General features: G+C 39.6%; 1 protein-coding gene across 4 annotated transcripts in view; it reads right to left on the minus strand.

Annotated features, from left to right (window-relative positions):
• The window catches only part of BAIAP2 (BAR/IMD domain containing adaptor protein 2), a 187,931-nt gene that overhangs the window by 135,086 nt on the left and 38,413 nt on the right, over positions 1–14,432 (minus strand). For all 4 annotated transcript variants that reach the window (XM_081317652.1, XM_081317653.1, XM_081317655.1 and 1 more), the window contains exons 2-3: positions 11,148–11,223; positions 3,364–3,450 (exon numbers count right to left, since the gene is read on the minus strand). In XM_081317652.1, coding sequence (XP_081173778.1) covers positions 3,364–3,450; positions 11,148–11,223 — 163 coding nt within the window. The remainder of the gene's footprint in view (positions 1–3,363; positions 3,451–11,147; positions 11,224–14,432) is intronic.

Genomic DNA, 14,432 nt, shown 5'->3' on the forward strand with positions numbered 1-14,432 from the left:
TTCAAAATGGGGGACTAATCAGTTTTTCTTATAACTCTTTGCCCAAGGTAATATTTTTAAATTTTAAGTTCAGCCAAATTCTTCTAAAACAAGCTGCTCCCTTAAAAAATACTGCCTTCTTTGGCTCTTAAACCAATATTGTTTTCAGCAATTCACAAATTAAAGCAGCATTCTTGTATCAACTGCTCTTTAGTGCTTTGTTTACCATCAACTGGAACAATTACTAACATCACGCTGGGCTAGTGAAAACAGCAAATAGATGCACTAAAAGGCTGGGACATAGGCAGCAGAATGATTTAGCCCAATTTGAAATACACCCACATTATATGCAGCTGCTATTAAGATCACTTACACTGCTGAGTTCAATAGAGTTACGCCGCCTTAGACCTGCTCTTTACTTCCCAAAGTGTAATTCAAGGTTATGTTATGATTTAGCACAGAGGTCCCCAACCTTTTGGGCACCAGGGACCGGTTCCGTGGAGAGAGGTTTTTCCACAGACCAGAGGGTGCATGGTTTTGTGTGCTGCCTGTATCTCACGGATGGGGCTTTGCTTTTTGTGTGCGGACTAGTTGCTGGCATGCTGCGGCCCAGTACTGGTCCACGGACCGGGGGTTGGAGACCCCTGATTTAGTAGATTAAAAAAACACTCAGATCCAAGCACAGCTGGACTCTAGCTGGGCAGTTCCAATGGAAATGACTGTTGTTATTTTTTTGTTTTGTGATGTAATCTGGGATCAGAGATTGTGAGTACCATGGAAGTGGATAAAGGTCTCTATAGTGTCAGCTCTTGTCACTTCTCAGTCAGATTCATATTTCTGGTGTTTAGTCAAGACCTCTCACAGGTGGTGAGAGGTTAGGATTGAGCGGCAATTTACATCTCTCTAAATAAATAGTTGGGGACCCATCACTTCTGAAAGAAGCTGTGTTGTGCCCATTGTTCAAAAAGTCTTCTCTCAGCCTAGAGGAAGTGATGGTGCTGCAACTTTAGAAGACTCCAGAGGAACGGGATTAACTGGATCTTGGCAAGAAGGTTTGTAGATGAGCTTTAGAGAGACTGGGATTAGGAGGCTGCAACCCTTTTGGTCCTCCTTGATCTCTCAATGGGTCCATGGTATCTTGTTGAACCAACTTTATGGGATTGGAATGGGGGTGGTGGTGTTCCTATTCTTCAGTGATGTTCCTTCTTCCCAAGGAGTTAGTTCTGTTTGGTAGTTGTTGCAGGGGGAGGGGAAATGAGAGATCTGCTCAGAGGTCTCTACCTCACAGATTGTCTTAAGGCAGTCTATTCTCTGCATTCCTCTTTAACATCTACCTGAAACAGTTGATGGAGGGTATCTATCAGCACAGAATAGGGTATCTTTGGTATACTGATATTTAGTCACATCTGTTGGCACACCTAATTTCTGGTACCTACTTACACAACAATAACTAGAAAATATGTTTGTCTGTCTGTAAATTTATCCAACGATGATATTATTAATCTCTTGCAACGTACAAGTCATGTACAAGTCATTTACAATCTTTTCTTCTCCTGATAATAGCTATATGGTTGTATTAAAGTAAAAGTAAAGGCTTCCCTGTCCACCCTTGTCTGACTCTAGGGTGAGGTGCTCATCTCCGTTTCTTGGCAGAGGGGCCATCATTGTCCGAGGATGCTTCCCTAATCATGTGAACCTACACGGGTATACACCAAAGGCGCAAGGAACACTTTTACCTTCCCACCAAAGTAGTACCTATTAATCTACTCGCATTTGCATGTTTTCAAACTGCTAGGTGGGCAGGAGCTGGGGCAAGAATGGCAGCTCACCCTGTTGCACAGCACTCGGGTCTTGAACCTGGGCTGTCAGCTTTCCAACTGTCAAGTTCAGCGTCTTTAAATGCTGAGCCATTGCACCCCCTTTATAAACTGTATTATTTATTTATCACAGTAGCACTTAGACTTATATACCGCTCCACAGTGCTTTACAGCCCACTCTAAGAGGTTTACAGAGTCAGCCTATGGCCCTCAACAACCTGGGTCCTCATTTTATCGATCTCGGAAGGATGGAAGGCTGAATCAACCTTGAGCCGGTGAGGGTCAAACCCCCTGGCAGTCAGCAGAATTAGCCTGCAATACTGCATTCTAACCACTGTGCCCCCACGGCTCTCATAAACTGCATTAAGGCAAAAATGGCTTGCCTTGTACTTAGCACAATGTAAGAACCTATAATAACACATGAAGCTCGGGAGAAGCTACCACTGGCTACAGACACTGTGTTCTCATCATTTAAATGACCCAGAAACTGCAACTACTGTAATGCAAAATGGAGCAGTCCCTATATTGATTGGAACACCTGATAATGTCATGAAACACCAATACCACATTGATTGCCAATTTGTTTCCAGGTGCAGTTCACAATGCTGGTAATCATCTTAAAAGTTCTATACAGGTTAAAGTCTGGCTACTGTTGACACTATTAGATAAAGTAAAATCTGTCCTCCCACTCCCAATTTTAATATTCAGGAGGTTCTAAAAACCATGGCTTTTTAAATATGCAATTTGAAGCAGTTGTATGCTTTGCTATACTTACTGAAACAGTAGTAGGTGGAAGTAATTGTGTGTAATGAATATTTTGTAGTTCAGTGATATTTGACACTATGGTTTTACATTTGTTTTCTATAATGTATTGAATATTTTGATACATTTTTATCACTGTATTGATATACATTGCCAAACTAAAACAAGCTCCTTACATCATTAAAGTTATAGTTTGGAACTGAGCTGACCCTCTTCCTTCCAATCAAACTATTTAAAACTCTGCTGTCTCTTATTCCTCTGAAATGCATTTCCTCCCTCCTGGGAACCAGACTACATTCCACTATAGACTATACCAGGGGTAGGCAACCTTGGCTCTTTTATGACTCGTGGACTTCAACTCCCAGGAATTCTGGGAGTTGAAGTCCACAAGTCATAAAAGAGCCAAGGTTGCCTACCTCTGGACTATACCATGCACCAATCAGTTTTTTTGGCACCTGCAATGGTAGCACAACAACAATAAAGTATACTTGGGTTATTTTTCACTCCTAGTGACTGCAGATTACTTTCTGAATAAGGCATGCATTGTGATTTAATGGAACTTTAAATTTCAAGAGCCAGTTTGGTCTAGTATTTAAGGCACCAGGCTAGAAAGCAGGAGACAGTGAGTTCTAGTCCCACCTTGAAAGTCAGCTGGGTGATTTGAGGCCAGTCAGTCTCTCAGCCCAACTCACCTTACAGGTTGGTTGTTAGATATGCTCGCCACCTTCAGTTGTTTATAAAAATAATAAATAAATAAATTTCATACCTGCAATTTACACTAACATCATTCATATACTTGACTTACCTAAATCTTTAGATCCTTGACTTTCACTGGCCAATTCTCCCATTTTAACCAGGGCATCAAAGTATCCTTTTGCAGCGTAGGTCACACCTAGATAGTAAAAAGTATAAAATTAAAACATTTAATTTAATTAATTTAATTTAATAATATTTGTATACCGCCCTTCTCCCTGAGGACTCAGGGCGGTTCACAGGGCGGTTCTCAGGGCGGTTCACAATACCCATATTTATTTTAATTCAAATTCTCAAAATATCTCACAAATTTTTATAGCATCTGTTTGATTATGTTCATTAATAGTAATACTATAACCATTGATAATAATTATAACATTAATCAAATTAACTATATTAAAAACTATTACTATTAATACTATTTTATTTTGCAGAATATTAGCCATTATCACTATTTGATCCCAACAAGAAATCAAAATGGCATCTTTAAAATTACTAGTAGGTGCTATTATAGCATTAACAGCTTTCACTGTCTAGAAGATGTTAGGATTGTAGAAAACATCCCATATAAATTAAATACAGGAAATTAGAGGAACGTTAAAATTTGCAAAATTTCAGTCCAATTCCACATTATTACAGGTAGTCCTCGAGTTACGATCACAACTGAGCCCAAAATTTCTGTTGGTAAGCAAGAGAGTTGTTAAGTGAGTTTTGCCACATTTTACGACCTTTCTTGCCACAGTTGTTAAGTGACTCAATGCAGATTTTGAGTTAGTAACACAGTTCTTAAATGAATCTGGCTTCCCCATTGACTTTGCTTGTCAGAAGTTGATAAAAGATAATCACATTGTTGTGATTCAGGGTCAGCCTGTGGGTTCGGCAGTTGGGTCGGACGACTCAGAGGAGGAGGGGGTGTTGAAGACCTTGCTGAGGGGGTTGAAGATCTTGCTGATGATTGCCCTCAGGCAGGCCCCTCCCACTTGGTCACCATGGAGACCCAGCTGTGTGAGCCTGACAGTGTGGATGAAGATGACCCACAGCTGGCCCTGTTCAAGGACGCCCGACGCAGGAGGCAGTCAATTAGGAGTAAACAGAGGAAGGCAATGGGGCTTCTCGGAAGGAGGCAGAGAGAAGCCACGCCCTGAACTCTTTATAAGGGGAATGTGTGGGGAGGGCTGGTTTGCTGAAAGCAACCGCTCGGATAGTGTTTCAAAGCTCCTGTATCTTGGTTCGTGTCTTGTTTGTTTTTGTAGTAATAAATGTGGCAGACGTTATTCCAGCCTCTTGCCATTTGTAAAGGGGTCGTCCCTGCTTTTGTTGCAGGGTCGGTAGCAGGCTGGTACAGAACACACATGACCCCGAGCCAGCACAACCATCATAAATACATGCCAGTTTCCAAGCATCTGAATTTTGATCATGTGACCATGGGGATGCTGCAATGGTTGTAAGTGTGAAAAATGTACATCCCTTTTTTCAGTGCCTTTCTAACTTCGAACGGACACTAAACATCAAGGACTACCTTAACCTGGGCCTCTAGGAGGTATGCGAATTTCAGCTTCCCAAGGGTCACTGCAATGCCATGCTGCATGGCATCTAGGCTGGGAAGAGCTAGAATATAAAATGTGTTGTACCTTTTATCATCAGGCCACCCCAAAACTTTGTTAAGAATTTGAAATTTCTTCAAAGTCAGATAACGGGAAGCTACCAACCTTGATGGATTTGTCTGGATTGCTTAAGCCAGACATGTCAAACACAAGGCCCGGGGGCCGGATCCGGCCCGCGAAGTGGTTTCATGTGGCCCGCGAAGCCACCCTGGAAACAGTGAGGGAACGGCCCCCACTTCCTTGGCCCTGGCCCAGAGACCCTCCTTCTGCCAGAGACCCTCAGATCTCTCCCACTCCTGCCCGGGTCCCCATAGGCACCCTTGATGCGAACGATGTAGAGCTGGCCACGCCCACCCAGGAGGCCATACGCACTCCAGCCATGCCCACCCAGTAGGCCACGCCCACCCTGGCCATACCCACCCGGCCCCCTGAGGGCAACCGCAATGCTGTTGTGGCCCTCAATGAAATTGAGTTTGACACCCCTGGCTTAAGCTTTTGAAATCTGGGTGTAGAGCCTGAATTTACCTTTTCCAAGACAACTCAATAAAGCATACATGTCCTTGATGTTACCTTAAGAAGGCTCTAAAACTATTATTAAGATGTATTTTATATATTTAGTGTATGGCCCATTATTAAGAAACTAACTAGTATGGGCTTTCATATGCAGTTCATAGATTTAAGGTGGTTTGTTGAAATTCTAACTGGGCACACATCATTTTATTAATCAGATAAGCAGAGAACTCCTCATAGTCACAAGAATCACAAGAATATGTTGCATAGGCTTTGTCACCTAAGTTGTGACAATTTGTCAGAATAGGTTTATCTCCTATATTGTGTTGTTCTTGCAAATGCTATCTATTTAAAATGCTTGCATTTCAAGAGAACCCAGATCAGAAAATGAAGGGGGAGGGAGGGGGAAAGGCTGCCATTTATTATTATAGATTTATGATGAAAATATGTAATTCACAGCTTGAATCAGATGAAACCAGAGTGGAAGCATCAATTCTGGTGGAGCAGTGGGCTAATGCCTCCTTAAGTAATACCAGCTGCCTGCAATTAGTGCAGGTTCGCATCCCACCAGGCTCAAGGTTGACTCAGCCCTCCATCCTTCTGAGGTAGGTAAAATGAGGACCCAGATTGTTGGGGGCAATAAGCTGACTTTGTAATAATGCCGCTTGGGGTGTGTGTGAAAGCCCTAACAAGCAGGCATATACATAGAATGAAGGCTACTGCTAAGCTTGTAAGCCGCCCTGAGTCTTCGGAGAAGGGCGGGATATAAATGTAATAAAAATAAAAATAAATAAAAATAAAATTCTCATTAAGATATTTTAATATATTTCTCTTACCACTATATCTAGAATAAATATGGACCAAGCATGAAAAAAGTTATTCAGTATTTCTGAAATATAGTTTTGTTAAATGAGTTTAATATAGTCACATCCCTCTTCTATAATACAGGGCATTAACTGAATCCTCTTTTATTTTTAAAACATAGTTACTGGTTCCTTTTTAAAAAAAACACAAAAAAAAACCTGAGCTCTAAAAGCCCACTTATCCTCCAATAAGTGTCTTGGGCACTGCAGCTATAATATAAATATACAGTATATTTGCATATAAGGACTCCAGTTACCATTTGGTTCAAAACTATGTGAAAGTAAGCCAAAGTTCAACAGTTCTCTAAATTGTTTATTCTTTTTCTTTAATAAATGTAAACCCCTTAAAATTGTACTTTTCCACATTTCTCAGATGAACAAGGAGAAGAGGTTTACTTGTCATTCCTCTGTGCCTAGTTCTTTTACTACCACTTATTCTCCAGAAGGGTTGGGATTTCAACAGACTGAATTCCCAGACATTACAGTTCATTGCCTAATTTATACCTCCTGCCTATTCCATAATAGTTACCATAACTAAATTGCCCATAATAATATCAGCCCTTTATTATATTGCATCTTAAAATCCAAAACATAATTTGACCTCATAATAAATCTTTTTGCATTTGTTAGAAAGGTAACAATTCTAAAAATTTAGCAATAATTACATTAACCAATATCTGGATGTGCACTTAATTGTGGGAAAGAAAACAATGTAGATTACTTCTTGGCCTTTTGCCTAAAAGCAAATAATGTATGGGATAAATGTAGATAATACAATTTTAGAAATATTTCTGAAAAATCTGAATTGCGAAGTAACTGATTTATCATGAATAAATACAGAGAACACTCATAAATATTCATTTTAACCTCATTTAATAAATGTTTTCCATGCAAGAATACAAGGAAGTTGTATTGAAATGTTGGATTTTAAATTAGTTGCACTGTCATAAATCATGCTATGTCTTTTACTTCTGCTGATTTTGGTCACAGAAGTCTTGTATATGCAAGTACACAATTTCCCTCTCATATCATAGGCTACTCAACTATAAAGCCTTCACAAACATCCGTATTTTATACATGCATACATACATAGAATGAGAATGCGTGTCAAAAGGTGAGGAGTCTATGATCAACAGCAAGGGATGATGGGAAATGCAATTTAGTATCATCTGGGGGCCACAGATTCCCATCCCTGTCCATTTATTGTTTATGCTTACAATGTTCATATAGATAATCCTCAACTTATGACCACAATTGGGACTGGAATTTCAGTTGTAAGTCAAGGCACTCATGTGACTGAACCTATTTTTTTTTACTATTTTTACAGCAGTTGTTAAACAAATCACACAGTTATAAGTTGAACAACGCGATCATTAAGCAAATCCATTCTCCTCAATGGGCTTTTTTTTTACCAGAATCTGTCAAAAAACATCACAAATTGTGGTCACATAACTGCAAAACACTGCAACTGGTAGTAAATGCAAACCGGTTGCCAAGAGCCCAAAATGCAGTTGTGTGGGTAGGCAGTGGTGCAATGTTTTATGACGGCCAGAAGTGTTTTATGGGCCATGACCCTCTCCCCTTTCTGGGGCTGTTGTAACTTCAAATGGTCATTAAATGACTGATCATATTTGCACTGTTCCAAAGCAATGTGGAAAAAGTATGTTATTCTTGCAAAATTGTCTATTCCACGGAATATGAACCAATTCATTATGATGAGGAGTCCTTGGTGCTCTCTGAGCTTGTTTCTGCACAGATAATGTTATCTAGTTCTAGTAATGAAACATCTGTAAGAAAGCAACTAAGCTCAGACAATAGCAAGGATCCCTCTTTTCAGCCCTGAGCTACAAATATTCTCCTTTATTTTGATGAGATTAAAAAAAGCATTATATGTTAAAATGTCATCAAAACAGGGCTGCATAATTTCATGCATTTTTATGATAGAATAACATCTTATGTAAATTTTCTTTCTGGCAAAAAGATCACACCAAAACATATTTTAACTCAAAGCTTCAATACTTCAGCTTGTTCTGAAGACTGCAATTCAGTCTCTGAATACACGGAATAGGAAAGTGCAGATCTTGAATGTATATGGAGTTCTCTTGCTATGAGAAAGCCCAGATCTGACTGCACCTTAGAAAATGTAGACTCTTAGTAGGTACCAGCTGTAGTCCCAGCACCTCAAGTAGCCACTGGAAAACAGTTCAAAGGTATGCTAAATAGTTGGCTCACAAAGATGAGAAGCCGCTGGTTCTAACAGATTTTTCTAAATCAGAAGATCCAGTATTCACACTGGTTTGACTCTGCTGGCTCCAGATTAGCAAAGCAGTGGGACAAGGCTACATAATCTCTTTTTGTTGATTCAACCTCTGGGCTGCATATATACTGAGGGAAGATGGATTGGAAGAAAAGGAGAGTGGTTTTACAATTGATGAAAGAAACATCAATAATTTTTGCTATGCTGATGATGTTAACATGATAGCTAAAAATGCAAATAATTTGCAAGCTCTCGTAATGAAAGCCAAAGAACGCAGTGAAAAATGACAGATTAAACCTACTGCAACCAACCTTAGAACTGACACTGAAATGGTAGATAACTTCTGCCTTTTAGCCTTTTGGTAGATAGTTTTATCAATAATAAAGGAGCCAGCAGTCAAGAAATAAGCCACAGACTAGCACCTGGTAGGGTAGCAATTAAGGACTTAGAAAAGACATATTGATACTGTGATGTGCACAAAGATAAGAACTGTGCAAGCAATTATTTTCTTGTGGCACTATGGAAGCAAAAGCTGGACTCTAAAGAAGAAGGGTAGAAAGAGTATTGACGCATTTGAACTCTATTGAAGAAGACTCTTGAGAATACTATGGACAGCAAGAAAACAAACACATTAATCATAGAACAAAGGATTAAGCTCAAATTCTGGACATATTATGAAAAGACTCAGCTCCCTTGAAAAAAATCTGTAACTCTGGGTAAGGTGGAAGGAAAAAGAAGATAACCAACCATAAAGGTGGCTGGATGCCGGATTTGATTACAGTGGTGATAGGTGCACTTTTGAGAGACCTGAATGGCCAAATCAGGGATACATAATCCTAGAGGAGACCTTATGGGTTCACCAAGAGTCAACACTGACTTGAAGGCACAGATTTTATTTAAATAAAAAACAGCAAGCAAAAAATCCCAAGGATGCTAGCTGTACTTCAAACAAGCTGGCAAAATCACTGATATAGTGAAATTAATAAGAAAACAACAAAGAAACATCGGGGGTGGGGGGGGAAACACAACTGACCTCCAAAATGATTTGAAGTATGGACAAAAACATATAATGGTTTTCCAGCCCAGGGAAAGTAACCAGAGCAGAAAATGAAATGCACTAAGTCCATAAGAATATATACTGCTCAAAAAAATAAAGGGAACACTTAAACAACACAATGTACTGTATTTAATAGTAGGATGTCTTATCTTGTGTTCCCTTCATTTTTTTGAGCAGTATATATTCCCCCTGGCTCTGTGTCCAAAATGTATTAGTTACCTTTACCAACCAAAGCCGCTTTCCAAAACGATGACGTTAACCATGTTCTATTCTTGTGAAGAGTTTTTGATTTGGATTGGATTTGTGTTAATTTGCCTCTAGATGAGAATGGATGGCCCAAAAATCAAATCAAACCAATCTAAATCTAAGCTGGATTTTGTATTTCCAAAACAGGGGGAATCACTATTGTTTGCTTTTGTAGAGAGAGCCCTCTTGCAAACTGAATAAACCTTAACATTTTGAGAACATTCATGTTATTTTGACTTAATAAATATATTTTTATGATGTGGCTATTGGAATGTTCACATGCGCCAAATCTGGGCTATATGGGGTGGGTGATCAAAAACATCCCAATGGAACTGCTTCAAAAGTTCTTGGGTGCGTCTAGCAGTGTGCGGGCGAGCATTATCATGAACCAACAGCCCATCGGAAGTGCTGCGATAGAAAATCCCATCAAATGTGAAGATGCCAAAGGAGCACTGGAGCGTGGTATGATCATCAATTCAGACGTCTGTTGTGAAACGGTATGAAAACTCAGACAAGCTATCCATAACAAGCGTTGGGGCATGCTGATTTCCTGTGTGGTGTTGGTTCATGATAATGCTCGCCTGCACACCGCTAGATGCACCCAACAACTTTTGAAGCAGTTCTGTTGGGATGTTTTTGATCACCCCACCCCACCCCTAGCCCAGATTTAGTGCCAAGCGACTACTACAATGGAATTTCAGACCTTGTAAGATGTTATGACAAGTGCCTCAATTTGAATGGTGATTATGTCAAAAAGTACCGTAATATGTTTAGTTTTCTAATGTGTATAATGAAAGTTCAGTATCTGCAAGTGTCATAACCAAACTGAAGTTTATTTCTGAATTGCCCTCATACAATGCTACTGTTTGCAATTGTCATTTTTAAAAAGGTACAGTATGTTAATAAAGCACAGGGAGAGAAGATGACATAGAGAGATTAAGAAAACAGAAGTCCCAAGAATACAGAACGGATTATCTTGTTGGTAAACCAGCAGCCTGTTTCTGGCTCATAATTGTAAAGAAGATATTTTGTGTTATAGCACTCTGAGAAGTCTTCCTTAAGAGAGCTTTCACGCCTCATATGTCATAAAAAATACTATCCTTGTAACTTAATTCAAAGAACTGCTTTGTAGCTTGTCTATGATAGCTGAAAGCCTCTTTAGCACTCAGAATGATGCTGACAATACTTTCCACAGATATTACTAGTTTTTCCCACCTCAGCCATCACCAAAAAACAGGTGCCATTTCTACAGTTGTCATGTTACAGCCATGACAAAGTATATAGTGTTACTTTCCTTACCTGCCAAGGCCTTTTCATAGTTCTTTCCCATGGATATGAAGTTCCGGAGGCTGGGATTAAACTGTTCCATGACTGTCTATAAGAAAACAGAAGACATTAGCAATCTAAATGTGAATGCCATTTGTGTTTTTCTACCCCTTCTATACAACATATATGAATACACAGGACATTATCCCACCATCCCATGAATTCTTAGAAAGAGAATCCAATCCTCCCATATACACATATACAGGCAATACAAACCCACATCATTGACATTTTTATAAGATAATGATGTATTGTAACAACTTATTCTATGATTTAACTATATAGCTACATACAATAGGCATTCCAGATACCACAACTTTCTTATATGGCTATTCAGTTTGCCAGGAATGAAAAATATGAAACGGAAGCAAGTCTGAAGAACAACTAGCTATGAGATATATACAATGAAATATGTAAACACAATACAGCTAAATAAGTTCATTGATTTGGTCATATGCCATCTTACACATATTTTTACAAAGATATTTTTCTCAGATTTTACAACACTAATATAAACGTTGTATTTCAACCCATTCCTCTAAGTCCCAGTTAAACATAGGAGCTTTATAGGTTATTTGGTTATTTGTCTTATATGGCCACCAATTTGGACATAGGCAGCTTATATTAAAAATCCAATAAAAAACAACACTCAGAATGTGAAAAGTGTAAAAATTAAATGAGGCTATTAAGAAGTACATAAATACAGTTTCAACTATCTCTCGTCTGTCATCACTTCATGGGGATCACAAAACATCTTAGTTCTTTGAAAAACCAAGTTTTTGATGTCTTTCTAAAGCAGAGTTCTTGGGAAATGAAGCAACAACAGAGAAGCCCTCACTGCATAATCTTACAAAAATGCATTGCTTAGTTGAAAGAAGCCGCTGTGTGCCCACCCAGTCAGACTTCATAGGACTAGCAATCCCACAAGGGAGCCCCCCTCTGATGCCCTTCTGGAAAACATTAAAGACCTGGCTTTTCTGTAGGGTCTTTCAGCATTGAGACCTGTATCAATCGCTAATCTAGTGCTCCATTACCAAAGTAAGAACCCAACCTCCTCCCACAAGAGGAGCTGTATAAGAACATTATTCAGACAATTACAAGCAAAATGAAGCAATCCAGAGCAGCAGAAAAAAGGAAACAGATTCCCTATCCAACATCTTCCAACAAAATGGATGGATACCCACGCGATTTTATCAAAAAGTGCATGACCACTCGATCCACCACAGCACAACCAACACAAGATATGAAAAGGGCAATTCTGCCATACATTATAAGCATATCAGAAACAACCAATAGACCGTTACAATCACATAGCATCACCGTAGCACACAGACCAACTAAAGCCTTCCAAAATATCTTAAATAAACCAAAAGAAGAAGAAAAGAATGAACCAAGACAGAAAAGCAGGACTCATCTACAACAGGGGTCCCCAAGCTTTTGGGCACCAGGAACCCGTTCTCTGGAAAGAGGTTTTTCCATGGATTGGAAGGGGAGTGGTTTTGTGTGCTGCCTGCATCCCACGGATGGGGCTTCACTTGTTTGCACAGACCAGTTTTGAACATGCCACGGACTGGTGCCGGTCCACGGACTAGAAGTTGGGGACCCATGATCTACAACATACTGTATAGTGTAATGACTATGATAGCCACTATGTAGGCTAGACAGGCAGAAGACTACCAGAGTGCATCCATGAACACCAAATAGCAGTCAAAAGACACAATGAAAACTTCTTATAATCACAATACATGAACAGACTCAATCACCATTTCAACCGGGGGAACTGTGAGCATCCTAGATCAAGGTAAATGCAAAAAAAAAATGCTAGGGAATTCTTGGTTGCTTTGCATTCTGACAAATCAGCCATCAATAGAGTCATAGAGATAAACCACATTTATACACCGTTCCAGAGAGACAATAAAAAAGCTAAAAAGGAAACAATGGTGAACTATTTAATTCCTCCTGTTGCTATAAAATAACTGTTAATGAGTTTACAAGAATTAAAGATCTTTTTTAAAGATCTTTACTGAGAAGTAACCTTTAGTAGTTTATCACAGCTATAAACAAACCGAGTGACAGCAATTAGCTTAAATAGATAGGTTCTAGCAAACGTTTACAAGGTAAAACAGAAACATGTCAGATAACAAAAAATGAACTCCTTCTTTGTTTGAAACCTTTGCCAATTGCTTTGCAAGGGCTTCCCAGATTTTTTGTGCTCCTCTGAAAATTAACCACCAAAGCAGACATTTTAAAATGTAAAACAGAGTTACTTCTAAGTTAAAGTGAAAGAAAAAATGGCATGGATGCATACACCAAATGTTTACTGTAGCATATTGAAACAAAAATATAAGTTACAAATTATCAGCACTGAATAGTTTCATATCATAACCACTGTAAACCTATAAAGTTTATTTTTAAGCTAAGAAAAGGCTAGCATGCTACCACAGTAAAATAAAATAAATAAGAAACGAATTTCCAATTTCCAAGGCATGATTTTAGCCCCTTCCAGTGAAGATTCATGGCTGGTTGAATCCTTGTCTGCTCTTGTCAATGATCTCTGGCGTGTGCAGTATGGAGATCTATCCTTCCTTTCCTTGACCTCTCAGCAGCTTCAGTCTCACTGATCGTGGTATTTTTCTGGGACAGCTGTGGGTGACAAAGATACCATGGAATCCTTTGGGGGCTGGGTGACAGTCTTGCACTGATTTGGCTCCTTTCTCCAAGGCAGATCGTAATAAGTGTTGATAGGGAGTGAGGTCCAGTCCATGGCTGCTCCTCTGTGACATGATGCAAGACTAGGTACTGTCTCTACTCCTTTTAAACACCTACTTGAAGCCTCTGGGTGAAACCATCTGCCACCATGAGATGAGGTACCGCCAGCATGCTGATGATACTCAACTTTACATCTCCATCCCCAGTGATCCAAGCGATTCTGTCGCTGCCCTCTTAGGGCACCTGAAAGCTGTGGGGGTCTTGATCAGGGATACAACAGGCTTTGCCTGAACCCTGGTAATATTGAGTGGCTTTGGGTGCATGGAGTCAGGAACTGGGAGTTTGACATCTTTAGTTTTGGATGGGTCTCCACCACCCCAGACAGACTTGGAATCCAGGTTTTCCTGGATTCGCAATTCCTGCTCAAAGTGCAGATGGCAGTCACGGCTAGGCTAATCCTTTGTGCAACTTTGTATTGTATGCCAGTTATGCCTCTTCCTGGATCGGGAGTCCATGCACTCAGTCACTGGTCATTTCACATTGGACTAT

Source organism: Vipera berus (assembly GCF_964194415.1).
Source record: "Vipera berus genome assembly, chromosome: 2".
NCBI lineage: Eukaryota > Metazoa > Chordata > Lepidosauria > Squamata > Viperidae > Vipera > Vipera berus.